Consider the following 27,931-nt stretch of genomic DNA (forward strand, 5'->3'; position numbering starts at 1 on the left):
TACCTTATCATTCTTTGTGGAATTCACCAGACCAGGTTTTTAGTTCACTGGCCGTTCTTTTCCCTTCCTGGGCCTCAGTTTACTTGCTCTAACAGGAGGGGGCTAGGGGTTGACATCTCCAGACACCTTCAGTGCCAGGGCTCTGCTAGCAGGTGGGGAACAGGAGAGCCCCCGGCCTTTTCCCTGGATGTTGAGAGGGGGGCTGCCGTGGCTCTGCAGGGTGTACTGCTTTCCCCAGGTCCTCTCCTGGGTCTGTATCCCTCGCCCTTCCCTAGAGCAGGTTTGGGGAGGGAGGCGGCCTCACCCAGCCCTGCGGGCTCCAGGCCGAGCCGGAGCCCAGCCCCTGCCTGGAGGGGCCGGTTCCTTCTTCGTCCAAATTTCAGGCTTCCAAGTACGAAGTTTCCGATCAGCAGAATTCTCCGTTTCCCCCTCTCTTCCCCCAAGGCAGCCCTCGCTGGCGAGTCCCTGTGGACGCCCACCTGGGGCACCCATCCTCCTTCTCCCCCAGGCCTCCCGAACCTTCCGTGGCAGGAGGGAGATACTGTGCTGCCCCGGAGTTGGGAGAAATGTTTGGAGGAATAGCCGGAGCTGGGAGCAGTCTCCACCCCGCCCCAGCCCTCCCCGGGCTCCGGAGCACTCCCACTGCTCCCCTTCCTGTTACCATCTGGAGCTGCATGGTGGATGACCCCGTTCAGCTCCACCATCCGGCCCCCACGCCCTGCTTCTTTGCTGGCTGCGATGCCAGCACCAGACAGTGGAGGGGCCCAGCTGAAATCCCTTCTCAGCCCCCTGACCTCCACCAGCAGTCCTCTGCCCTATATGGGCAGAGACAAAACAGCCTAGGAGACAGTGACCACAGGAAAGCCACACAGCAAACGTGTCTTATCAGGGGCTAGGTGATGGGGTCAGATAAAGTTCAGGCCCCGGCTGTGGTTGGGTCTGAGCCCAGGGACTTGACCAGTGAGACCCCCCCCCCCCGACCCCTGCCTGTCCCCAAACCCTCAGAAACCCGACTGCCACACAGCTGATGGCTTATTTCACTCACTGTAGGGTCAATAGCTACCTGTCCTCTGCTGAACCAGTTTCTGTTAAGTTTGGGGAACAACTGTCCACACCTTTCCTGCTGCTCACACAGAAGCGTAAACACACAGCCAGGGCTGCTCATTCACCAGGGGTTTGGAGGGTACCCTAACACCTTGGCACCAGTGACAGTTAGGGCTGGAAAATTCTTTGTTGTAGGGACACCATCCTGGACACTGTAGGGGGTGGAGCAGCATCCCTGCCCCCACTCACTCGATGCCAGGAGCCCCCCAGTCATGATGACCATAGACCTTCTCCCCAGACATCACCCGTGTTCCCTGGAGAGGCAGCCACCAAGAGTGAGGCCTGCTGTACTTCCCTTATCATTCTGTGCCTTGCTGGCTTTTTTATCCACAATATGATCCCCCCCCCCCCGCCCCCACGTTGGTATCAGTTCTTTTCAGAGAAAGAGAATACAGTGCTGTGATTGAGAGGGTGGAAACTGTAGCTTGCCTGTGTTCCACTCAGGTGCTCTGTGACCTCCAAGGTCAAATGCCTTGATCTCTCTGAGCCTCAGTGTCCCCATCTGTAAAACGGGGCCACACCGCCAGCAGTACCTGAATTAGTGTATCAGCAAGTGGAGAGTGCTTGGGGAACTTTAGCAGCAGCCCACGCCGGTTAGGCCTTACTGACTCAGAGGGCCTCCTGGTGGGGGACGGTTGGGTGGTGTCTGGAGCTGGCTTTGTTGTCACAGCCATACTGCAGTAAACACCCTTGAACATGGCCTGGCGCTGTGGTGCTTTCATCTCTAGAAGCTGGAGTCCCTGCCTCTGAGTGGCTGGGTCAGGGGCAAGCAGGTTGACGCTTGGGGGCTTTGTGGAGAGTCCCGGCAGGGCTGAGAGAGCCTGGCTGTCTGTGTGCCCACAGCCTTGCTAGCTCCACTTCGGATGTCATTGGCCTCGGTCCCTGGGGCCAATCTGATGGGAGTTAAATGGTGGTGGTGTTTAGAATCTGGTTACTTTAAACACCTGGGTTCCCAAGGCCTGGTCCAGGGAAGGCCTGCTGGGGTTCTCTGCTGGCTCTTGGGGGCCGTGTGGGGTGTCTGGGTCCAGCAAGGATCTCAGGGAGGGCTGGGCCCTGTGGGGGCCCATGAGCTGCCTGTGGGCTTTGGCTGTGCTGTGGTCTGTTGCTTCTGAGCTATTTCCCTCCTGCCCTTCTTGCTTCCATGTTATTTCAGAACAGTCAGCTTCATCTCACAGACCCCCAGCCCCTTCCCACGTCTAACTTGGTGGCAGATTTTGTTGGCTTTGCCTCCAAATGGACTGAAAATCCACCCACTTCCCCCCACCCCTCTGCCTCCACCTGGTTTAGCCCCATCCTCATTGCTGGCCTGATCTGTCTCTTCCTGTGTTCCCTGCCACTCAGTCCAGAAGGCTCTGCCCCTCCTCTGCGATGGCCCTCCAGGGTCCCACCTCACTGGGGTAAAAGCCCAGGTCCTCCCCCAAGGCCATGCATGTCCTGCCCTCCCCTCTTTCCTCTCTCCCCTTCTCTCACTCTGTAAAAGACCCCCGGGCCTCCACCCTGCTCCTCCAGCACAGCAGACCCAGTCCTGCCCCAGGACCTTTGCACCTGCTGTGTCCTCTGCCCGGGATGCTTGTCCTCCATATCCCTGACTTTGCTTCCAGAGCTCTTCCAAGTTTTTGCTATGACATCTCCCCTCAGGCTTCCTCTTATGGTTGAGGGGCCTGAAAGAGGGGCAGGAAGCCAGCACGGCCCAGGCAAAGGCCTGAGTGGCTTGAAGAGCAGTGGGGGCCATCATGGCTGGGCAGGTGGGACCTCCTCCTGAGGCTTCCTCTGCAGCTGTGGGTAGATGGTAACCTGGGGCTGTGGCCGCCCTCATCCCCTCACTGACTCAGCTACAGCCTTTGGAGGCAGAAGGGTCCCAGTTCTAATCCCACCCTGGCCCCTTTCTAGTGATGTGACATCTGGCACTTGGTCCGGCACACTCAGTTCCCTCTGCAAAGCAGCCCTGGAAGCTAGACCATCTTTGCCAGCTGGGGACCCTCTGCCTTGGTTTCTCCATCTGTGAAATGGGCAGATGACTGTGCCTTTCTTGGAGGGCTGGGCCAGGCGGATTGGCATGTAGAGCCCTGGAAGGATGGATGGGGACCTGCTTAAGGGACCACTTCCCTCAGAACCTGGATGGGCAGGGCCGATGTCCAGCTCGGCTCATGGGGTCTCTCTGTGCCTTGTTGTGGCCTGTTGGACATTCTTGGAGGCTGGCTGGGGGTGGGGGTCAGGTACCAGGGCTCCCTCGCCCTCAGGTTGGTGGGGGTTAGGATGCGACGGCAAGCAGGTGAGCCCAGGGGTTGTAGACTGAGGCCCGAGTCCATCCCACCTGCCGGTTCTTGTCTGTCGCGTCTCGTTGGTGCCTGCCATGCCCTGTCACTTGCCTGTCGTCCACAGGGTATCCAGCTACAGCGACAGAGCTGAGTGTTGAGATGGGCTCATGGCCTGTGAAGTCAGGGACACTTGCTGACTGGTGCTCTATGGAAGATGCCTGCCAACCCCTGAGTCAGACCATGCCAGCTTCAAGGGAGCTGTGAGGGTAGTGAAAGGGGCATTATGGCCCCAAGGGGTGACCAAGACCTGCTGCCTTAGAGCTGTCAGGGGAGCAGGTGACCCGAAGGAGAAATAGCAGCCATGTCAAGCATATAGGCAGAAGATCAGCTGTGCAAAGGCCCTGAGGCAGGAATGAGCGTGGTGCGGGCCTGGCCTCACTCAGGTTCTGGTCTGAGTCCAGCTGATGGCGCTGGCAGGTGTAAGCAGGGCGGTAAGTCACACTCCAGAGTGATCACACTTGGGCTGCTTGGTAGGAAGAGGGGCTGTGGGGCCAGGGGCCTGGATGGGGGTCTTATGGGGGTGGAGGAAGATGAGGGAGTCTGCACCCTGGAATTGATGAGGGCAGATAGGAAAGGGCCCAGGAAGGAGCAGGTCTGGGGGTCCAGGCTCAGGCAGGCTTGTGCTGATGGGGGAAGGGAAGGTCTGGTGGGCTTCCTGGGATTTCCGACGCAGGTGGAGGCCCACGGGACCTTGGGTGGGACGGCCTGAGGCTCGGCCTGACTCACTCTTGCCTGGGCCGAGAACTGTGTACCTCTTTCCACCTTGCAAGGTGAGGACAGTGGGGTCCCAAAGATTTGGTAGGACAGGAAGAGGTGGGACCCACCTCCCTTGGCAGCACTCATTAAGTGACAGCATTTGCTAGCCTGGGGGCTGAGGATCAAGAGCGTCTGGACTCCAGGCCCCCCTGTTCCCCCAGCCTGCCGCCCCGGCCCAGCCCTAGCCAAATGTCACCACTCATAACAGTCCAGGCCGGAGCCCTGCTGGGAGTTTCCAGGCTGCTGCCGGTTGGCTGCGGGGCTTGAGGTGGGACTGCCCACATTAGGGATTACTGACCTGGGGATTAGCTGAGGGGCCTCTGCACTAATTAGGCACCACCAGGCCGCCTGGAGAGGTTAGGGTCCAACCTGAGGAGCCAGATGCCAGAGCCAGCAGGAGGGCATCTGGGGACCTGGCGTCTGGTTCTGACCCAGGAAAGGGACCCCAGCATTAGTCACAGTCGCGCCTCACTCAATCACACACTTATCGTGTCCATATGTGGACCTTGATCCTGGGGGCCGGGGATGAAAGTTTGAGGCCGTGGGATGCAGGGCGGGTGTTTGTTACATGTGAGTGCTGAAGACTGGCTGGGCCAGGCACTGGAGCCAGCCCGAATGAGACAGCGTGGTCCCTGTGTGCCGGGGCAGGGGGTTGCCAGTGGGGTGCGTGCAGACAGTAAGTAAAGGAGGAAAACAGGTATCATGCTGCCAAGAGGAAGAGAAGAGCAGAGAAGGGGAGAGAAAGGACAGGGGTGTGTACTATAGAGTGTGGGGAGGGGCTTCCAGCACGTGCAAAGGCCCTGGGGCAGACCATGTTGGAGGAACATAGAGGAGGCTTGTGTGTCTGGAGCAGAGTCGGGAGGGGAGGTCAGGGAGGGGACTGGGCAGGTTGTGCAGGGCCTCATGGGCCTGGGGGAGGACATGGGCTTTTATCCCAGGGAGTTGGGAGCCCTGGAGGGCTGTGGGCAGAGGAGGGGCTGGCCTGACTTAGCTGCTCACAGACTAAGCCACAGTGGGGGACAGACTGTGGGGAGGGAGGAAGGAGTGGGGCACTGGGGCAGAGGGGACTGTGCAGGTCCTGGTGGGTGGGGCTGAGGCTCAGGTGGAGGCAGGAGTGATTCAGAGTAGATTTTAGAAGCCGGGTTGACAGGACTGATTGAAGGGTTGAGCATGGAGGAGCAAGAGACAGAGGGGAGTAGGGGCTGACTCCCATGTTGTGACTTGTGCCCCAGAAAGACAAGCTGCCTCATCTAAGGTGGCGGACGGGGTGGGAGCAGGTGTGGGGGACGGTCGGGTGCAGTGTTAGTATGAGACATAGAGAAATGCCTGAGGGCAGAGGACCCAGTCTGGAGCCCGGGGGGGTGGTGGGCTGGTGGCTTTGGGGTGGGGAGGTGGGGGTGAGGCAGGGCCAGGGCCTACCTGTGTGGAGTGATGACCGGGCAGCTGAAGTCCCTGTTGGGAGACACGTCTTAGCACCTCTGGTAGGACATGGCCTTTCCAACCTCTGACCACTGGAGGGAAGGTGACCAGGGAGCAGGTGCAGAGGATTTGGGGTCCCAGCAGCCCCGGGAGGCTCATGGGGGAAGCAGGATTCAGGCTTGCCTTCCTCTCGGGGTCCCATGAGGGTTAGATGAGCCAGCCCACAGGAACTGTCCAGGACAGGGCCCAGCCCTGAGGCTGGTGGCCCAGAGGGCACCTGCCAGGGCAGGAATCTGAGTGGGCTGTCTCTTGGGTCCTTCTGCCACCGGTTAGGGACTGGGATGGACGTGGAAAGAGCAGGGGCCTTTATCGGGGTGTCCTCAGGATAGGAGGGATGATCTGGGTCAGCACCCTGAGCCAGCTTAGGGTTGACTGGTTTGGTGGTGGTGGCTCTGGGATGTGGGGTGGGCCCTGACTGGGCCTGGCCTGGCCGGGAGTGGTTAGGGTGGGGCCCCCGGGCTTGTGTGTGAGCAGGATGAGGAGGGGGAGGGTGTAAACCATGGTGGCTTGGTTTGCACAGCACACATGTGCTCATGGGCATGTTGTTTGTGATCTGGGAGTTGGCTGACTCAAGGTGAGACAGTCCCCAGGTCTGCAGGACCCCCAAGATGTTGGAGCTTCGTTAAGATGCATGTGATTAACCTCAGGTGAACTGTTCTGAGCTCCCTCCAGCAAGGGTGAGAGCGCTGCATCTCGTCCATTTCTTCCATCTTTGCTGAACTTACACACAAGGGGATGTTTTGATGTAGTTGCAACTTGTATATATATATATATGTCTCATACTAATACACATCAAAACTGAGTCAGAGAAAACATGAATCAGAGGGAAAGGTTTTCATGTGTTGTTTCATCTTGATGTTTCATCTTCATTGTGTTGAAAATGTATCCTGGGGCTTCTCTGGTGGTCCAGTGGCTAAGATGCTGCACTTTCACTGCAAGAAGTGCAGGTTCGATCCTTGGTCTGGAAACAAAGACCCCATATGCCAAGTGGCGTGGCCATAAAGTAGAAGAAAAAAAAAAATGTTTCCCAGCAAAAGGAGCAAGAAAACCTGGGATAAAGGGGCCTATCCACCGAGGTCAAAGATAAGAGAGTTCTTGATACCTCTGTCCGTAAAGAGAGTTCTCGGGCCTCTCTGCATGCTGTCTTGATTCCATACTCAGAGACCCTTTTTCACCACTCACTCCACTCCTGCATTCCATCCTACACATCTCAGGACTCTTACCTACTTTCTGGGAACTGCATATCAATTGCATCATATATTTCCCATTTTCAAATTACATATCAGTCTTTTACTTATGGATCTGTAGGAGCCTTTTATATATTATGGAAGGTTTATTTATTTTTTTAATCCATGGTACAAATAAGTGCAAGAAGCTTCTCTCCATCTTCTCTTACAGTGATTATTGATGCCAGGCAGATATTTTGTTTTCATGTGGTCACATTGTCTCTCTTCCTGTGGTTTCTCAGGTTGGTGAATGTGTCATCTGTGCTGAGGTTACAGTTAAATTCTTCTAGTGCTTCTATGGAGAAGGCAATGGCACCCCACTCCAGTACTCTTGCCTGGAAAATCCCATGGACAAAGGAGCCTGGTGGGCTGTAGTCCATGGGGTCGTGAAGAGTCAGACACGACTGAGTGACTTCACTTTCACTTTTCACTTTCATGCATTGGAGAAGGCAATGGCAACCCACTCCAGTACTCTTGCCTGGTGAATCCCAGGGACGGTGGAGGCTGGTGGGCTGCCGTCTATGGGGTCGCACAGAGTCGGACACGACTGACATGACTTAGCAGCGGCAGTGCTTCTATAATTTTACTTTTTTCCCTTTATGTTTAAATTCCTGTTAGATTTGGAGTTTATCCCGGCATGAGACGTGTGAGGGTTTAATTGAGCAGAGTGCTCCCGGGCGGCTCTGGGTCATCCCAGCCCCTCTTCCTGGATAATCTGCTTTCCTCCTGCTAGCAAATGTCACCCGATCACAGGCCAGACTCTGGCGAGTGGCTGGTCTATTTCTGGACTTTTATTCGATTCCCCTCGTCTGCCTCTGCCTTCATGCAGAAGTCATGCCTTCAGCTGCAAGTAATAACACGTTTACCAGGAGAAAAGCCGCAGTGAGACCTGCAGTTGGTGGAAAGTGAGCGTTTGTTTCTGTCTCAACCCTACATCTCTGCAGAGGCAATGACTGTCATTCTGGGTATATTATTATCCTTTCAACATTTTACTTTGAAAACTTTGAAACCTTCACAGAGTGGTGGGGATGTTCTGGCGACACCCACATGCCCTCTGCCATGAAGTCCAGGGGAAGGAGGACACACAGGGCCTGGCTCCCTAGGGCTCTGTCACCCAGTGTCACGACTGATCCCCGTGTGGCCTGGTCTGACACCAGCTATTGATTCAGTCAGAAATGCAGAAAGCCCGGCACTAAAGAGACCCCGCAAAGGACCCTTGTCTGTGGTCTGAGGGCTGAGCCCAGCAGGCAGGGCACCACCTCACTGGGCACGTGGGGAGCATCCTAGGACCTCACTGATCCGCATGTACCTGGGAGTGAACGTGTGAGTTACAGGTTTATTTCAGCCACTAGGTAGACCTGCAGATGGGGAATCTGTGAGTAAGGAGGACAGAGGAGGCCGGGCTGTGTGTCCCATGAACAAAGAGGCTCTCTGAGCGCAGCACAGGGTCACGTGGAGGAAATGGAACATGGGACAGGATTTAGTTCCATGAATTAACCCAGGCCGTCCTGCGTGGTAACATCTGCTTCCTCCCTGGGACTCCATCCACGATCACACTCAGCATTTGGGGTCAGTGGGACCCTCTGAGGGCCCCTCTGTGACCCTAACCTCAGATGACCGCCCATACCTGCCACCTGTGGAGCCACCGGGCGTGTGCCTGGTGACCCTGCCCTCCTCCAGGGAAGGGAATCTGTCCTCCGCCTGCTCCTCCAGGAAGCCCACTTTATTTCCCTGGCCAAGGCCGCCCCCACTGCCCTTAGACCTTTCACGTGATGGCCATGTGGTGACCATCCACTGCCCTGTGGGTCGTCTCTGCCTGAGCTTCAGGCCCTGAACTCTGGCAGCAGACCTGTGCTTGGTCCCTATGGCTGTTCTGCTGTCTGTGGCACCAGTAGTGAAAGTTCTGGAACTTTCTTTCTCTCAGGGCCCGCAGAGTCCTGGACGAACACCGCTGCCCCCACCCCCCTTGCCATCCCTGGCCCTGTCCTGTGCAAGGCTTCCTATTTATCACTCTGGAGACACTCACTCTGTGCCCTGAGATGGGGGAGGCATTGCGGTGTGGGCTGCTGGTCAGGACTTGGCCCCCACCTGCATGCTCCCCTCCAGCCACATCAAGCTCTGTCTGCTGTCCCTGGAGAGTGTCCCATCCCGTCACAGGGTCTTTGCGTGTGCTGCCCGCTGCATCCCCCCACCCGCCGTTAGAAGTCAGCTCTCATGATTTTTCTCTTCTGTGAAGCTGCCATGTGTTTCTGGCACAAAACAGATCTGGCTCCACCCTCAGGCCCACCCCAGGCACCTCTCACCAGCACCCTCCATGTCCCACCCCCTCCGCCCCCACCCACAATGCAGGGGCCCCGGGTTCAATCCCTGGTCAGGGAACTAGATCCCACATGCCGCAGCTAAGATCGGGCACAACTGAACAAATAAATATTTTAAAAATACTTCATTGCTAAAAAACTCTACTGGCCATTTGAGCCTTTAGAAAGCAGTAATCATTCTGCAATGGTAACATCAAAGATCACTCACGACAGATCACTGTGCCAAGGATAGTAGTGATAAAGTTTGAAACGTGAGAATTAACAGAACGTGACTCAGAGACTTGAAGGGAGCAAATGCTGTTGGGTAAATGACGTTGGCACACCTGCCCGATGGAGGGCGCCCACAGACATGCAGCGTGAGAAGCACACGGTGTCTGCCCTGTGCAGTAAGGCAAGATTGGGCTGCAGACCTCAGTCTGCACTTAGGAGTTTTGGGTAACAGCTTTGTTGAGGTAGAATTCACAGGCCACTGGGTTTTACCTGTTCAAAGTGTGTAATTCAGTGGTTTTACTATATCCACAGAGTAGTGCAGCCATCACCACAGTCGATTTTAGAGCACTTTCATCACCCCAGAAGGAAACCCGTCCCCATGAGCAGGCACCCTCCACCCGCCCCCCCAGCCCCTGACAATCAGTACCCCACTCTCTGTGTCTGTGGATCGGCCTGCTCAGCACGTTTCCCATCACTGGAATCACACCCTGTGTGTTCTTCTGTGTCTGCTCCTCTCACTGAGCATCGTGTTCTCAGGGTGCATCTACGTGATAGCGAATGTCAGGGCTTCTCTCCTTCTCGAGGCCAAGTGACGCTCCCGGGTGTGGAGGGACACGTGTGTTTATCCACCCGTCCGTGGGCATTTGGGCTGTTTGCACCTCTCTGCCGGTGTGGCTCGTAGGCCGAGAACATCCATGTACAGCCCTTACGTGGACACGGGTCCTCGTGTCTCGGGCGGACACCCAGCCTTGGGGCTGCTGGGTCCGATGGAAACTCCAGTTACCCTTCTGAAGAAACACTGCCCTGTTCACACTCAGCTGCACCTGTTCCCCTGCCCCATCCTCATCGTGGAATGGGGCTGGGCGCTCACCATGAGCTCTAGGTGTGTTTCCCTGATGGTCAGTGAACATCTCTTGCCTGTTGGCCATTCATGTTTCCTTTTTGGAGAAATGTCTGTTCAAATCCTTTGCTCCTTTTCTTTTTTCTTTCCTTCTTTTTTTCTTTAAAGTGTGTGGTTTTTTTTGTGTGTGTGTGTTTTTTTTTTTTTGATGTGGACTATTTTAAAGTCTTCCTTGAATTTGTTGCAGCATGGTTTCTGTTCTGTGGTTTGGTGCCTTGGCCATATGGTATGTAAAATCTTAGTTCCCTGGCCAGGGATCAAACCCACACCCCTGCATCGGAAGGCGAAGTCTTAACCACCAGGGACCACCAGGAAAGTCCCTGCTTGTCTTCCAGGTGGGTTGGTTTTTGTTTCATCGCTGAATTGCAGACCTGCTTTCTAGGGTCTCGACACGAGCCCCTCCTCGGGTGGATGATCCACAGTGCTCCCTCCTGTTCTCTGAGTGGTCTTCTCACCTCCGCAGTGGTGCCTGTGGAAGCACAGATGTATTGCATTGTGACCAGGCCCCATTTCTCTCTTTTCCTTGGCTGGTGGTTCCCTGGGTGTTGTAGCCGAGGAATCCTGCCTGACTTGGGGTCATGAGGTTTGACCTTGTTTTCCTCTGAGGGTTTTATGGCCTTAGCCCTCACCTCCGTCTAGGTGTGTGATGCGTTTGAGTTAGTTTTGTGTTGCTGTGAGCGGGGCCCCAGTGTCTCCTCTCGTCCGGTTGTCTTCGTGCCCTCATGCTCTCCGGTCACTGGGGGGCCAGGACAGACCCCAGTCTGGGAAGAGCTGCAAGTGGACCCTAATCACCAACTACGCATGAGTCCTGCAGTGACAGATGTGGCAGGGCCTGTCCCCTCCCTGCCCTCACCTCTTGTGACTCACTCTGTTCTGGCCTTAGCAGCCTCTGGCTGTGACGGCTCCACAGTCACAGTCCTGCCTCAGGACCTGGTGCAGGCTCCTCCTGCTGCTGGGAGGCTGTGGGGCTCTCAGATGGCTGGTTGTTTCCCAGCTCTTCCGTGGATGCGGTTGTGGCTCAGGCTGGAGTCTGCTCTCTGGCGTCAAGTGCATCCTCCTCTCTTGGTCCTGAGTGGCCTCTGGTGAGGGACCTGGCTTCTCCGAGCCTCGCCCTCCACATCTGCTGCGTGGACATGATGATAGCGCCAGTCTTGTGGGCTGATGGGCAGTTTCAGTGAATCAGCAGCGCTGGCCTCATCGCACAGCCACGCTGAGCAGTAGCTGTTTCTGGGCCCTTGACCTGTTGCTCCGGCTGCTCCCCACAGTGACCAGTGGGCCAGAGCTGGAGGCCCACACGGCAGGCTGTACCCTGAGGCTCCTGCCCCGCTCTGTGCCAAGCCTGCCTGCCCTGGCCCAAGACCTCGACATGATTCTTGGGGTCACCACCAGGGAGAGAGGGTGGGTGCTGGTGTCCATGGTGGTGCCAGGTACCTGCTCGTGGGCTGCAGGAGATGTGACTGCTGCTCACTAAGGGAGCAGCTGCTGGAGGAGCAGCGGTGCAGCAGCAGGTCTAAACCAGGCAGGGTGTGACTTACGATCAGTGGCAGGGAGTGGCGTCAGGGGCCAACTCCAGCCAGTGGTCAGGGAAGGCCTCTCTGAGGAGGTGCCATTTGATCCAGGCCTTATCCGTGAGCTGGGGCAGAGTGTTCCACACAGAGGAGAAGCATGTGCAAAGACTCTGGGTCAGGACTGTGCCTGGCATGTGTGGGGAACAGTGAGAGGGCCATGTGGTGGGAACACAGGGAGTAAGGGCAGGAGCAGGAGAGAGGTGAGGGCCGGAGGACGCACCGTGTGGAGTCCACCTCCATCTGCCCTTCCCCTTTGTCCCCCAGGGGCCATGTGGAGACCAGGTAGCACTCGTTAGTTACTGCCGTGTAACATTACCCCAGAGCGTCATGGCTTAAAACAGCGAGAAACACCTGTCATCTCACGCTTTCTGTGGGTCGGGAATCCGAGGGTGGCTTAGCCCCACACCTCGTGGCTCTATCTCTTATGAGGTCACAGTGAGGCTGTGGGCCAGGCGGGAGGAGCTGCCCCCAGGATGGAGCCTCCATTCCCTCATCTGTAAAATGGGACACTCCTAACCCCTGTCTCATCAAATGGGGCTGTGTGGTCAGCCTGGCTCAAGGGACCTCAAAGTGCAGGAGCCCTTGTGATACCCCTGGAGCCCAGCCAGGCATTGGGGACCTGGCTCGGCTGCCAACTTGCCAGGGACTTTGGGCAGGTCCAGGCCCTAGGGTTCTGGAAGGCCCCTGGGAAGTGGAGCCTGGGACTGAATGTGAGAACAGCCTCCACCTGGCTGGCAGCATCACCCCGCCAGCGACCGGAGGACTTGCAGCCACGGCCCCCACCTCCCCCTGCAGCCCTCGTCTGCTGGAATCCAGTGTGGCGTGTGTCTTCTGGTGCAGTGTGTGTTGCCCAGTGCGGGCTGCCGGAAAGTAAAAATACATCTGGGAGGAAAACTGGGCCAGGAAGCTTTGTACACCAGCCCTGAGACAGCACGTGGCCCTCCACTGGACGCCTGCGGGGTGGGCGGAGCGCTATCCCTTGGGCACTATGGCCACTGTCCTCCAGTCTGGCCCCTGTCTACTGTCTGCCTCCTAAGCACCAGGCCCCGCGCCCTGGTTTCCCCTAGGGAGCCCCTGCCCACCGCCTCCCCGCCAGGCAGGGTGCTGCAGCCCTGGGTGAGCAGGACCAGGCCCCACTGGGTCAGAGCCTCCCTGCCCACTTGCAGGGGACAAGAGGAAGGGGCAGCTGGTCCACCCTGGGCCCAGGCATCTGCTGGGGGGTCAGCACCAAGGACAGCAGTGCTGCGACGGGGAGACAGAGTCCATTGAGGCTAGAAGCCCATCACCACAGCCTCTTTGGTCTTGCTGGGTTGCAGACGTTTTTTGTGAGGAGCTGGGTGGCCTGTGTGGGAGCTGATGCAGCTGTGATTGTGAATGAGCAGGAGGGGCCATGTGCCAGTAAAACCTTGTAACAGCTGCGGTGAGTTTGGTCCATGGGGCAGGTTGCTGGCCCTTGATTTACATCAACAAATATTCTTCCCCCCACACTCATCTTGTTTCTTCAAGGAGCATCCATTGTGTTTCTGTCTCGACTCACATCCAAATACGCCTTCTCTGAGCCCAGTTTCTTCCTCTAACAGGAGAGACTAGCAGGGTGTTGCTTGGGACAGGCTGGGCTGGAAGCACCACAGTCCGTAGCCGTACTGGCTTCCAGCCCTTCATCTGATGTCCAGCTTGAGGGAACGTGTTGGAGACACTTGGGGGCTGCATGCCCACTGCTCTTCCCCCAGGCTCCTGACAGGGCATACTCAGCCTCCTCCATGCAGCCCTTCTGGGTTTCTCACTCAGCAGGTACTTGCTGAGGTCCACACCATGCCCAGCCGTGGGCGGGTGCAGAGGCATCCAGGACAGGAAGTGGAGCTTTTGGTGGAGTTGGGAGGGCACTGGGGGCAGGATTGTGGTGTGTTATGCAGAGGGGGTGATCCAGGCCACCAGGGGAGGATAGAGCTGGGGTTGCTGTGGCCCCAGGACAGGCGTGGGGAAGGTGAGCTCTGCCCAGGTGTGAACCAGACACGGCTTCCCTCTCCTTAGCGCCTGCATCACAGGGATGGAGCCATCCCCTACCCAGTGATGGTGTGGGCCCAGTGGAAGACCTCGCACAACCAGGCCCGTCGTCTGCCTGGCGCAGAGCAAGTTGCTCATCAAACCCCCCAGGCCCTGGGGCTTGCTGGCTGAGCAACCTCAGTCAGGCTGTGTGGCTCTGACCCCGTTATCTGGAAACTGGACACCAGAACCTCCTCCACCCGCCGCACCCTCCCTCTCCTCCGCTCCAGCCTCGGGGTAGCTCTCAGTGTAGCCAGCAGTGACCTTGCAGCCTTTGAAGCCAATGGGCCTCAGCTTCCCCAGCTGTAAAATGGGTCGAATGGCAGTTATCTCCTGGAGGTGGTGAGAGGGTTGGAGACTTGGCTGGATAGACCCTAACCTGGGAAGGCCGTGTGTGTGTGTGTGTGTGTGTGCGTGTGTGCGTGCGTGTGCGCATGCTGTAACCTTTCATTACAATGCACTTCAAACAGAAGACAGAACAGACTGGATAGTACAAGTAAGTGCATTTTTATCATGAAATATTTTAAATACCAGAGAGTAATATAATAAGCACCCACATCCAGGCTCTGCCTCCTGTCCCACACATCTTTATATGTGCTCCAGGTCTCCCCCCAGCACTGCCTGGGTCGAGTCAGGTCATCCCCTGGGTGCCATCCTGGGCGCTCCAGGGTGCTGGGCACACCTCGGTCCCATCCACTGGATGCCAGGAGCCCCCAGTCATGATGATCACAGATGTCCCCAGACATTGTGCAGTGTCCTCTGGGGCAGGATCACCAGGGTGAGAACCACCTTTAGGGCACTCCCCTCACCTGGACCCCTGGGTGGCCTTTGCTGGGTCTCCTCTGACCCGTCACAGAAAATGTTTGCTGACTCCTGACTTAAGGGAGAAACAAAGATTTGTTTAACCTGTGTAGTAACACATTGGTGTCTTTTATATTATTCTGAATTTTTCTGGGCACTTAAACTCTTTTCTTACTAAACATCAGGCAAGGAGCCAGTTCCCTCTGGAGTATTTTATCCCTAAAGCAGGACCCTGGACATAGGGGATGCTCACTGAGTTGGTTAGGGGTGCTCATGTATGTCCGCTGCTGCTCACTGCTCGCTGGGATCACTCACATTTGTGGGCAGAACCTCAAGAAATATTTCTCTCCAGAGTTTAAAAACACCTGACATGAAAGGTCAAAATTCACCTTTAACGTGGAGGGAAAATATTAAGAACATCTTCAGTTGTGCAGAAAAGTTGAAAGAATTGGAGAGTGGACACTCACTCATCACCACTCAGACCCTACAGTGGGTGTTTTGCTGTTTATCCCTCCAGCACCTGCCATCACTCATCCTTTACTCTCTCCATCTAACCTTTTGAATGCATTTCAGAGCTGCAGACATCAGCACACTCCCTTGGAAACACTTCAACATGTGTTTCACTAACTAGACTTTGATATTTTCCAGCATGTTCTTGGTGATGTTAACTACTCTGATCACCCATTAACTTTAGACTTCTTAGCCTTCCCTGTCGTTAGTACTGGTGGTAAAAGTCTGAGATAACAACAAAAATATGGAAGTTCTTTATTCTGCCACTGTGTGATATTTACCCCAGATTCATACCTATTCAGTGCCACACCAGGTGTGACCCTGGTGAAGGAAAGATTAGCAGCTCCCTGTTAATGTATGTTAATCAGAGAGATCGGGTCCAACAGATAAAAATTAACTCAAGTGTGAAACCAGGGACAGGCGTGCATAAAAGAGTAAGAGCAGGTGGTGGTCCAAAGGGCAGAAACTCCCGGATCTGCTTGCAATATGACCGCAGGTGAGTTGCTGGTATCTGTCTGGCCACCTTGCTCTGCTCCACTTAATTCAATGCTTGGTCAGTTGGTTCTGTTAGATTTAGATTTTGTAAAAAAAAAAACTATCTTTTCAGTTTTCATCCCTTTTCTTTTTTCTTATTTTATTGCATTAGCCAGTTCTCCCACTGAAGTGGTAGCCCTCGCAGCTTCACTCTGTCTTGTGGTTGATGTTAATGTGCTTACTGTTTGTACCTTTTTCTTCCTTTTTCTGGCTACATTGCATGGCTTGTGGGATCTTAGTTCCTTGACCAGGGATTGAACCCATGCCCCTGCAGTGGAAGTGTGGAGTCCTAACCACTGGACCACCAGGGAAATCCCCTACTTGTTTTTAAGTAAAAGTTGTTCCTGTCCCCCAACCCACCCCTACTTCCCCCACCCCCACCTTCCTCTAGTTTCTTAATAGCTTTTTCAACGTGACTTTTTTGTTGAATTTTATGGAACGCTGTTCTGGATTCTGAGATGTGATCATAAAGTTTTTCACCTCTGACTTGGGATCACTTCCTAAATTTCTCCAAACCCTTGCTTCCTTCTGTAAAATGGTGGTAAAGAAATGAGATCACTAAATCAGATGGTGCCTGGCTCAGGTGCGCACAGGCGCCCTCTGGCTGCTGTGGGGGGAGCAGACCTCACGTGAAGGGCAAGAATATGGATCCAGGCGAGTGAGCATGCTGGCTTTGTCTGTGTAGATTTGCTCATTTTCCAAGAAACCTAGGTTTATCTCCAAAACATTGTGACTTTGAAAGTTGACTCAACTCGCACTGACCCTCTACCACCAGAAAGAAAGCCCAGGGAGGGATTCCCGGTGGCATAACTGGGGGATATACTCACCAAGCTTGGGGCTGTGGAATCGGTGGGTGGATGTGTGGATGGGGGGCCTGAGTTCACACCTCTGCCTGTCACTTTCCTGTGGGGACCGCCAGCTTCCAGGTCCCCATGCAGACTGGGGAGGCCAGTCCCCATGTCACCCAGTCAGCGTGGAGTGAGGGGACGAGTTGAGGGGGTTCTGGGACAGGGCCCGCACAGCGGGGAGTGTGGTGCTGGCCGTTACCATGTCGCTGCCATCATAAATGCCTTGTGTGGGGGTTTTCTACCGTGTGTAGACAGTCTCACTGCCTGTCGCCTGGGACGTCTGTAGTCGTCATGACTGGGATTATATATACTGGGAGGGAGCCCCTAGCATCCAGTTGGGGGGCCAATGCGGCTCCACATCCACAACACCCCAGATGCCCCATAGAGTGACCCTCCCCTCATGTCTGTGGTGCTGGGGGCCTGGGTTAGCGAATGGGCCTTGGGGCGCCCGGAGCCCCACACTGTTCGCGTCCTGTGCAGCGCACTGAGAGGCTGGGCTCGCAGAGTGTCACAGCTCAGCTAAGAGCTGTGGTGGGGTCCCCGTGCTCCTGTCTGGTGTGATTGCAGTGTACAGAGGCTGAAAGAGGAGCAGCAAAACCTTGGGCTTGATCTTGTGTGTCTTCCCCTCTCCAGTGGCTGATGTTTACCATGTTTTGTGGACATCTCGGTCCAAGATAGGTCAGAAACAGGACAAGCTGGCCTTACCCCACAGGAGGTGGGGGAGCGCCCGCCTGGAGGCTTGGCTGCCCTTCCTGAGCTCAGACACCTCCGTCTGGCTGCACGACCTCATCTCAGGGTGGGGCAGGGAACCAAGGTCCTGCGTCCTCTTGCTTCGCGGTATCACTGCTGGAGGAGCGGGGTCTGGAGGAGGTCCTGAGCCACATGTCACTGGGTGGTGGTTTTGCAATTAACGAGCTTCTTCCTTTAAAAAAAAATTTTTGAGCCATAGTTCACATAGTATAAAATTAACTCTTAAAATGCATAATTCAGTCATTATATTTGCTTTGTTGTGCCACCACCACGAAAATCTAACTCCAGAATACTCCATCAGTCCCAGAAAGCCCTTAGCAGTCACCCCCAACCTCCTCCCCCTCAGCCCCTGGCAACCACTCACCCACTCTGTCTGTGGATCAGCCTGCTCTGGACGTTTCCCGTCAGTGGAGTCACACGTTTTGCGCCCTCGGGGCTTCTCTCACTGAACCCTGTGCCCTCAGGGTCGCCACGTGGTGGCCAGTGTCGGGGCTTCTCTTCTTGACTGAGCACTGTGCCCTCCTGGTTGGCCACGTGGTGGCCAGTGTCGGGGCTTCTCTCACTGAGCCCCGTGCCCTCAGGGTCGCCACGTGGTGGCCAGTGTCGGGGCTTCTCTTCGTGACTGAGTAATCTGTCACGTGGGTACCATTAATGCTTTTGTGAATGTGAGGAACGCAAGTTGGATAGAGAGTATGAAGTGCTCACTTCTGTCTTCATCTCCCAAAGGCTGAGACTAGATCCTTGTATTCCTCTTGGACATGCTCTCGGCCTCGAGGAATGGTCCCTGTATCAGTTAGCTGCTGCTGTGTAACAGCCACCTAGAGCCGCAGGGCTGCAAACTGCACACACTTGCAATTCTGTCATCTGGGTTGGGCTCAGCAGGCGGCACACAGTCTAGGAGGCTCCTGCACTCACAGGCCTGGGGGGTGGGGGGAGCCTGGTCCTGCCCCCACGGGGTCTCCCGCAGGGCCTCAGCAGGGACCTTGTGGCTCAAAGCCACCCACCTTCCTCACACTGCAGGGTCCCTTCCGCTGGGTTCAGTGGCTCAGGGTGGGTTGCTTGGCTGCAGCGGCTGCAGACTCCTGGGGTCAGCCCCAGAATCCTCCTTGTGGGTTGCAAGCAGAGTTCCCTCGGTGGCTTGTGGGTAGTCTGTCCATTCTGGTCATGGTGGACCAAGACTGGGGGGGCCTGGCCCAGGGGGCTTTGCTCCTGTGGCCAGACCATTCCAGTTGATGGGACATTTGAGAGCCCTGGCCCCAGTGCTGCTTCCTGGCTCAACTGCCTCATACTGTCTCGTTTTCTCTGCGTCATGGGTAGCAGCCCTCCCCTGGCAACAGGCGGGCAGTGATCCCACAGTGACCGCCTCGGGCCCCCGCCCCTCTCTGAGGCCTGCTCCCCTGTGCACTCCAGACAGCTCTGCAGGGGACAGGGCAGACCTGATGCCCAGTTACTGGGGATATGGAGAGATGACACACAGGCACCAGGTGGGGCCCAGTGCTGGAAGACAGAGAAAGCCAGAAGGTGGGGAGAGTGGCCTGGAGTTAGGAGGGCAGTCTTGGGTGAGGTGATCAGGGAAACAGCTTAGCTGAAGGGGTGATGTCTAAGCCAGGTATTGGCTGAAGCAAGGGAGCAAACCCTGCAGAGGTCTTGGGAAGGTCGTTTCTGGTGGGGAGAATGGCCCATGCAAAGGCCCTGGGGCAGGACTGTACCTGGCATGCTGGAAGCGAACAGCAAGGAGGCCCATGAGGAGCAGAATGAATGAGGGGGACAGAGAGAGAGGGAGGGGACAGGACAGGTCGTGCAGGGCTCTGTGGGCCACGTGGATGACTTGGGCTCTTATCTCCAGGGAGGTGGGACCCAGGAGGGCTGTGGACAGAGGCGGCAGCCAGCCCGGGGTGGGGCCTAACTCTGGTGCTCACGGGTACCCTCTGGTGGCTGCTCTGGGGAGGACAGACTTGGGGGGGTGCAGTTTTCCACGTGGTACAGGATGGGGGCTGAGAGGAGCCAGGCAGAGGTGCACCAGGCAGAGGTGCACTCTGAATGGACTTTGAAGTAAAAATAACCTAGTGTTTCTGCTGAGGGGTAGATGGTAAGACTGCCCTGCCCCCGGTCCTTGGGATGTGTCTTCTCTGCCTCAGTTTCCTCATCAAATGTAAGAGAAGTGGTCTTGTATATGCCAGGGGAGGGGTCCCACACCCGCAGCCTTCATGGGCATCTGTGAGGGGGCCAGCCCAAGGCACAGCTGTGTCCCCAGTTCCCCCCCAGGTCTCAGCCCTGCCTCCCGCCTGCAGCGCCTCACGCTCTCCCCCTCCCCCGGCTATTTTTAAAACCTAATTTCCTCGAAAACAGGGTGGCTCATTCAAAAGATAATTGGTCACGGCTTGGGCTGGGAAGAGCGCAATATCTTGGTCCCTGCTGCCCCCAGCCCGGATGGCAGGGGTGGGTGCAAGAGCCAGCTGGCTGCCTGGCCCCAGAGCTGATGGGCAAGGCTCCAGAAGGGCATTTCAGAGAGCGGGTGGGCACGCGGATGGCAGGACTCCGGGGGAGAGGGAGAGGAGTCCCAAGAGGGGACGTCGGGGTGCATGTCTAGGCAGAACCCTGTCTCAGGTGTGCTGGCTACTTCTTGCCCTTGCTTCTCCCCCTGCTCTGCTCCTGCTCTGGGCACCCCTGCCTGTGACCTGGGCTGGCTCAGAGCCTGCCTTCTGCCCTCCTGGCCTCATGCCTGGGGGGATTCCAGGTAGGGTAGGGCTGCCCCTTTATCAGCCAGTCAGTGTCCCTGAACAGGGCAGACCTGGCTGGACTTCACATCTGGCACTGGTGTTGGCCGGGCCCCTCCCTCACAAGCCTGAGACTGCGGAGGCCTTGGTGGTGGAGAGGGCAGGGACCACGGTGTTGGACTATCTCAACCCCGGGATGAGGGGTCAGGAGCTGCAGAGGATGTGGGTGGGCCCAGGGGTTGGGTTCCAGGCTCAGGTGATCCAGGCAGACTGAGAAGGAGATGCCTGGGGCCCCCAGAGAAGGTCTGGAATGTTCCATTCAGTCCACTGGCACTTCCTGCCTCATCCCCCGTTCCTTCCCCCACACCCCAGACGCAAAACCGTGAATTGTTCTGCTGTTGGGCAGCCAACGAAAATATTATGTCAGCTTTCCAGCACCTTCCGCCACCCCCCCACCCCCAGGCCTCAGGGTGGGCTGAGCCCAGGTTCGTCCTGTGTCCAGGGAGCCCCACATGTCACAGGTGGGCTGGTGTGTCCCCTCCTGGCGCTGTCACGGCCTTCCAGGGATCCGTGGGCTGTGTCTTCCAGGAGAGTCCCTTCTGTGGGCACTGGTATGAAGGGCCGAGCCAGCTGCTCCCTGGTTCAGTTTTCCTGTCTCCTGATGGCGGGGGGCGGGGGGGGTGCACTGTGGGCAGAAGGGTGCTCAGGAGAGGCCCCACCCCAGCCAGCCTGGCTGCACCACGTCCGTGCCATCTTGGTTTTGTGTTCTTTATTGAGAGATAATTCATAAATACCATAAGACTCACTTGTAAGTGTGTAATTCAGTTTTTCCTGTGTCTTTACAATGTTGTGCAGCCATGACCACTGATTGCAGACCATTTTCATCCTCCTGGAGGAGGCCGAGTCCCCATTAGCCATCCCCAACCCAGCCCTGGCCCAAGCCTGGTGGGCAGAGAGCACGTTCTGACCCCTGACCCGTCACCTGGGCCTGCTGCTCTCTGGTGGCCCTTGCCCGCCCCCAGCTCATGGGCCCAGGGCTGGGTCCTCAGGCCTCTCCCCTCCCCCCTCCCACATCTCCTGGGTGGTCTTGTCCACTCTTGGGGCTCAAACCCCATCTAGCCCCCAGACAACTGCCTCCAGCCGGGGCCTCCCTGAGCTCCTGACGTGGGGTCCAGCTGTCCCTCCCATCTTCACGCAGGGGTCTCACACTCCACATGGCCACCCTGCCCCCGACCATCCCCCACACCTCCTGCCCTGCCCCCATCCTGGCTGATGCAGCTCCATCCTTCTGTGAGTTGCTCCAAAATCCTTAAGTCATTCCTGACGCCTCACTTTTCTCCAGTCTGCCTCCAGTGAGCACGGGCGGTCCGTCCTGACTCCAGATCTTCCCCGATGCCCACTTCTCTCTCACCTGCTTTGTGGTGGCCACCCATGGTCCACCCTGTTGTCTCCCCATTATCTCCCACCTGGACCAGCCTGCGCCGCTCCCCCACCCCCCGTCTGTCCCCCTACGGCCACCCGGAGGTGCCTGTGAGCACCTGAGTCCGGTGTCCCACCTTATCCCAGCCCTCCAGGGCTCCCATCTCCCTGAGGTAAGAGCCCAAGCCTTCCCTTGCTGATCTGACCCCCCACCTGTCTCTTCATGTGGTCCTCCTGGCACTCGCTGTGCTGTCCAGACCCTTCTCTGCCCGCCCTTGGCTGTGTGCCCTAGAAGGTGGGGCCAGGGCAGTCCTGGTCACCACTTGCTTCCCCTCCATGCTGACACCTGGCAGACATCAGTGTATGGGCTCCCCCTTGCAGCTGTAACAGATCACCACAGACTTGACCTGCTAACTGCACAGATTGATTATCTCACTGTCCTGGACGGAGCTAAATCCAGGCATGGGCAGGGCCCATCCCTCCGGAGGCTCCAGGGGAGTGCTGGCTCCCCCGTTTTCCAGCGTTTTCCAGATTCTAGAGGCGCTGCGTCCCTGGCTCACGGCCCCTCCCTCCATCCTCACAGCCAGCAGAGCAGCATCTCCTGTCTCTCTGCCTCTGACCTTCCCCCTCCCTCTTATGACGACCCTGTGATGGCACTGGGCCCCTGGGAATCCAGGATCATCCCCATCTCGGGTTTTAACCCCACCAGCACAGCCCATTCTGGGACCAGAATATGAACACCCTGGGGGTTGGGGCAGATATGTGCTGAGCACTCGCACTGAACAGATAACCCTCACAGAAGCCAGCTTTCTGGGTGAGGATGCCGGCTCAGCAGGGCCTGGGCTTGGCCAGAGGCCCCCGAGGAGCTGGGCTGGAGGGGGTGGTCGTGGTCCCGAGAGGTGAACATCGCTGGCCGTGGGGACGGGGACCGGGGGTGTCCTTGGCTGGCTGGCTGGCTCTCCATCGCCTGGCGGCCTCGGGGGCTAGCGCTGTCACTCTAGCCTGGGCCGCAGCCGCTGATCACTGCCGCCCTCCGTGCTTGGGCTCCCCAGCGATGGGCTGTGCCTTGTCTCCACCCGCCCTCCCACTACCCCTGCCTGCAGAGCTGCGTCAGCGTGGTCGCTCCGCGTCCACCCCCACATTGCGTCTCCAGGCCTATTTACCACGCGGGGTCCCTACCACCTCCCCAGGGGCACAGGGTGTGTGTGGGGGGCGATGCTGATGGCAGAGGCCAAGGGTCCAGACTAAAGCGTCCCTTCTCTTCCTCAGGTTCGGCCCAGAAAAAGACAACCCCAGCAGAGGTGAGTGTCCTCGGGGGCCCACCCTCCCTGCCTCCCGAAGGTGGACGGGGCAGCACCCTGCCCTGCCCGCATCCTGCTCCGTGGCCTTAGGCGTCTCACTGCACTTCCCTGGGCCTCAGATGCTGGCATAGCAAATAGGCACATGTCGTCAGACAGTGGAAACGGTCTGTCCCACCAGCATCTTGAGTTTCTGGGAGGGATGGGGTGGGTGGGGAGAGCCCCGAGGGGCCTGGAGAGGCTGGCCCCCTGCCTGTCCCTGTCAGCAGTACCTTCAAGCCGGCCTTCCCCCCAACCCCCTGCTGTCCCATACCTGCCCACCGAGGGTCCCACTGGTCCTGTCCCCAGGCAACTTTTCCTGGTGGTGGCCACTTGCGTGAGCCCTTGGCACCCTGTCTCTAGTTTGTTAGTTTCCGGTCACTCCTGGAAGCCACCTGCGAGGGGCGTCTGAGCCCTGTTGTCTGAGGAGCCATGGACAGCAGGTTAGAGGACCCCAGGTATAGCGGGAGCCACCCTGACAGCCATGTTCCCTCCCAGCCAGGCTCCTCTCCCAGGACGCTGCTGGGCACCCAGGGTCCTTCCTGTGACGGCTTTGCCCATCTGCTGGGGCCCTGGTGGGTGTCCAGCTGACAGGCAGTGGGGAGCCAGCGAGGGGTGCAGAGCAGGGCTGGCAACTAACGTTGCCTGAGGGAAGCCCGCCCCCTGGTGGCCAGCGTGCAGAACAGGCTGGTCTGAGCCCTGTGAATGGTGGCAAGTATGCACCATCTTTGGGGCGGCCTCGGCCCAGCTCTTGAGCTGGTGTGTCTCCTTCAGGCCCCATGGCCCTGTGCACCATCTTTCCCCTGTGATGTCACACAGGAGGGCCAGTGGCTTCCGCACAACTTTTCCAGGATGTCACTCATATGCTGTGGAGCTGGCAGGAACCAGCCTGCTCCCAGACCAGCGGGACCTCTCCCTCATCTGGGAGGAGATACTCTCATTTCAGTCCAAAGGGTTTCACCCAGCCACGTCTGGGAACATTCGTGGTTGTCACAACTGGGGGCGTCCTGGCAGTGAAGAGGTGGGACAGTGATGTTGCTATGCACCCCACAGCACCCAGGGTGCCCCCCTAGAGAGTGACTAGCCCCAAGTCAGCAGTGCTGGGGGTGGGGGTGACCCTGGGGTGGGGGTGACCCTGGAGTTGGGGCTTTTCTCCCTGCAGAGGGCCCAGGCTGCTGACTTTCTTTTCTGGAGGTCCTGGTCTGGGTGTGGCCCCTAGATGTGGGATGTTGGCCCCCAGAGAGGAGCCCCCGTGCCCGCAGCCTACCCACCCAGCCCCCGCCCCAGACTCCAGCTGGGATTTCCAGAGCATTCTGGTTTCTCGCCAATTCTGAACTTCTTCCTTCCTCTTCCCCAGGTCCCACTGATGACTGGACAGCCCGGCCCTGGCCATGGGAAGAAGCTGGGTCATCGAGGCGTGGATGCATCTGGCGAAACCACCTACAAGAAGGTTCCTGCTCTTCCCTCAGTCAACGGGGGTGGGACAAGGGGGCCCCCACACGTGTGCACGGGGCCCACGGAAGGTCAGGTGTGGGCTGTTTGTGGCTGGAGGCTGCACCACCTGCCTGGCTCCTCAAGTCACTGTGGCCTTGACTGTGACCTTGGGTGAGAGGAAATTGCAGCTTCCTCCCGTCCCTTGGGAGTGGGGCGGAGGTGAGGTTGGGCCAGGGCTGTGCGTGGTGAGCTGGTCCCGCTGCTGCTGGTCCTCTCTGCCTGGTCACACCTCCTAAAAACACCCACCTCACTGAGAGCGAGTGTGTGCAGTGAGTGAGTCACCCTTCTGAAGTGTTCAATTAGACGGTTTCTAGAGTATTCAGAGCTGTGCAACCATCGCCAGAGTCAATTTTAAAGCATTTCTCTCACCTCAAAAGCCCTGTCCCCATTTGCCTCCCCCATCCCCTGACAGCCAGGAACCCACTGTCTGTGTCTGTGGATCAGCCTGTTCTGGACATTTGCCGTCAGTGGGGTCACATTCTGTGTGTCCTTCTGTGTCTGCTTCTCTCACTGAGCATCGTGTTCTCGGGGCCATCCACGTGGTAGTGAGTGTCAGGGAGAATCGGGGGTCATCCATGTGGTAGCGAGTATCAGGGCTTCTCCCTTTTTGTAGCCGAGCGATGCTCTCATGGGCGGGGGGACCATGGTCTGTGTATCCACCCTCCACTGATGGACCTTTTCTGGCTGTTGTGAGCAGTGCTGTTGTGAGGGCTTGTGTCCAGATGATTTTGGGGACTGCACTGCCCTCCTTGGGCCGCAGTCCTAGTAGTGGAACCGCTGGGCCCCCCGGGGGGTCACAGGTAGCCCTTGGAGGAGCTGCCACACAGTCCACCGTGGCCATCCCATTCTCCATTCTTGCCAGCTGAGCATGGGGACTCCACTCCCCGTCCTGTGTGGTGCTGGTCTGTCTGATCTGTCCCTCCCGATGCATGGGCAGCAGGTCTCACTGTCTAGATTTGCACCTTCCCTGCGTCTGGTGGTACCCAGCACCTTCTGTGCTCACTGGTCATCTGTGTATCTCCTCTGGAAGACTGTGTTCAGTCGATGTCATCTTGAGGGAATGGATCGAGGTGGGGCTTCGGGAGGAGGGGTGGGCACTTGGGAAGGGCTTGACGCTGCAGCGGGGGTGCTGGGGACCCGAGTCGGTAACTTGAGGACCAAGGCGTCTTTCCTCGATGGTGGGCGTGTTGCTTAAGGCTCATGGTGACGGTGACGTGAATGGCAGTGCTGACAGATGGACAGGCAGCTGGTTCTTCTCTAGGGAGGGCGGCATGAGGGGCCCCAGGAAGGCCAGTGCCAGGGTGGAGGACTGGGATGCAGAGAGGCAGATCCCTTTGAGAGTAGACAGAAGGAGCCCGGGTGTCAGAAGGGAAGCCTGGGCATTGCTGGATACTGTACTCCTGCTTCCCAAAAGAGAACCCTGGCAGTGGTAGACCCTCCCCCACGTCGGGGCAGTTCTGAGCTATAGGAACCTTCTAGAATGTGGATAGAAAACAGGCCACGGGGCCACATGGTGGTGTTGGAGCCTCAGCCAGGCCACTTCCTGGCCATGTGGTTATGCAGGCTGAGTGGCGGGCCTGAGGCCAGCTCGTCTGTGACGGGCTCGGCAGGTGCTGCCTGGGGGCCCCTTGGAGGTAATGGGTGTCAAGGGCTGAGCCACAGGCCGGATGCTGCCCCCTTCATCCTAAGGGGGCTTCCTGTCCTGTCTCGGACCCTGGCAGCCAAGGGATGGGCCCCAGGGGTTTTGATGCAGCTGGGTTTCCCGCAGACCACGTCCTCTACCCTGAAGGGGGCCATCCAGCTGGGCATCGGCTACACCGTGGGCAACCTGAGCTCCAAGCCAGAGCGTGACGTGCTCATGCAGGACTTCTATGTGGTGGAGAGCATCTTCTTTCCCAGGTACCCTGCCCGGGCCGCTCCAAACCCTCTGTACTCTCCCTGCATGCACACACCGCCCCCCTGCTATTCTTTCAGCCTTTTTCTCTGCTGGAAATGGCTCCGGCCCTTCCTGGGCTCCCCTTGCCTTTGAGGTCCAGCCCTGTGTTAGTCGGGATGTTTGCTGCTGAATCAGAGAAATGCAATAGAACGGCAGCTCTTAGAAAGAGAGGAAGACAAAAGTTTGTTGTTTCTCTCTTTCTAATATGTGTGTGCGCGTGTATACCTAGACACACACACACACACACAGTCCAAGATTGGAAGATTGGTCAGGTGGCTCCATGATGTTACTGGGCCCAGATTCCTTCTGGTTTCTCCACCATCTTCTATGCTGCTTTACAAACCAGTGGCTGCAAGAGCCGCCCAGGTTCCTGCCATCACAGCTGCATTCCAACCACAGGAAAGAGAAGGAGAGCACATGCCCCTGCCCTTTAAGGGCATGACTAGGAAAAGACCCAAGTCATTCTCCTCTCATGGGATTGTGCAGGCACAGCACCCTGATCATGCCTGGCTGTGGCAGAGGCTGGCAGTGGTCTTATTCTGGGTGGCCATGTGTACACCCCACACTGTGGGCTAATGAAGGAAGGGGAAGGTGGTCATTGGAGGACAATCTGAAACTGGCCACAGCCCTTGGTCCCGTGTCCAGCATGGGAGCCCCATGTCACTCTTTGGGTTGGCTATTCGGGTGCCTTGGGGCTGGGCCTGGGCGGGTAGGCAGACTGTTGGTGGGGGAAGGGAGTGTACATGGGCCTGGGTCCCTCACAGTCTCCCCCTGCTTCCTCTGCAGTGAAGGCAGCAACCTCACTCCCGCCCATCACTTCCAGGACTTCAGGTTCAAGACCTATGCGCCTGTTGCCTTCCGCTACTTCCGGGAGCTCTTTGGGATTCGGCCAGACGACTACTTGGTGAGTGTGTCCTCAGCAGCCTGGCTCGGGGCTTAGATCACCACCTGCTTGTCGTCCTCGGCCTCCATGGGGCAGGGACATGGCTGCAGCGTTGCTGGGCTCCTTGCTCAGGTTGTCGTCTGGGGCTGGGCTGTGGCCTCAAGTGGACTCAACTGCATTGGGTCCCTTCCAAACCCCTGGCTTCATCAGCCAGGCTCTGTCCTTGCTGGCCAGGACGTCCATTCCTTCCAGATACTACGGTCTCCTCTGTGATTGTCCCATGGAGCCGACCGAGACCACTTCTGGGATCACCCACCAGCCCCTGGGCCTGTGCGGTGTCGGTGACCACCCCCATCCATCCACCATCCCCTTTTCAGTACTCGCTGTGCAACGAGCCGCTCATTGAGCTGTCTAACCCCGGTGCCAGTGGCTCCCTGTTCTACGTCACCAGCGACGACGAGTTCATCATCAAGACGGTGATGCACAAGGAGGCCGAGTTCCTGCAGAAGCTGCTGCCCGGCTACTACATGGTGGGGAGCCCGGCCGCCCCTGGACTTAGGCCTTTCTCCCTCTGCTGAGGAGCTCTGGGCATCCCCACCTTGGGAACTACCCCTCCTGGGAGCCACCCCCTCCAGGAACTATCCCCTCTAGGCAGGCCTTGACAGGCCGTCCTGGGTCACCGAGCCTCACTCGTAGGACCCCCTCACGTGGCGAGCAGGAAGAGCCATCTGGGCCCTGGTGGCCATCCCCCACTACTGACCTCCCAGAAGTCATGGCTT

The 27,931-nt window shown here is 57.5% G+C and overlaps 1 protein-coding gene across 12 annotated transcripts in view; it reads left to right on the plus strand.

The window, feature by feature from the left end:
* The window catches only part of PIP5K1C (phosphatidylinositol-4-phosphate 5-kinase type 1 gamma), a 48,051-nt gene that overhangs the window by 971 nt on the left and 19,149 nt on the right, over positions 1-27,931 (plus strand). For 7 of the 12 annotated variants that reach the window (XM_069589466.1, XM_069589459.1, XM_069589462.1 and 4 more), the window contains exons 2-6: positions 22,772-22,803; positions 24,197-24,289; positions 26,102-26,232; positions 27,056-27,173; positions 27,530-27,682. In XM_069589466.1, coding sequence (XP_069445567.1) covers positions 22,772-22,803; positions 24,197-24,289; positions 26,102-26,232; positions 27,056-27,173; positions 27,530-27,682 — 527 coding nt within the window. Of the gene's footprint in view, positions 1-15,416; positions 15,731-22,771; positions 22,804-24,196; positions 24,290-26,101; positions 26,233-27,055; positions 27,174-27,529; positions 27,683-27,931 lie in introns of those variants that run through there. The other 5 variants (XM_069589464.1, XM_069589470.1, XM_069589468.1 and 2 more) reach the window with 2 other exon arrangements.

This window comes from Ovis canadensis, chromosome 5, assembly GCF_042477335.2.
Source record: "Ovis canadensis isolate MfBH-ARS-UI-01 breed Bighorn chromosome 5, ARS-UI_OviCan_v2, whole genome shotgun sequence".
Lineage (NCBI taxonomy): Eukaryota > Metazoa > Chordata > Mammalia > Artiodactyla > Bovidae > Ovis > Ovis canadensis.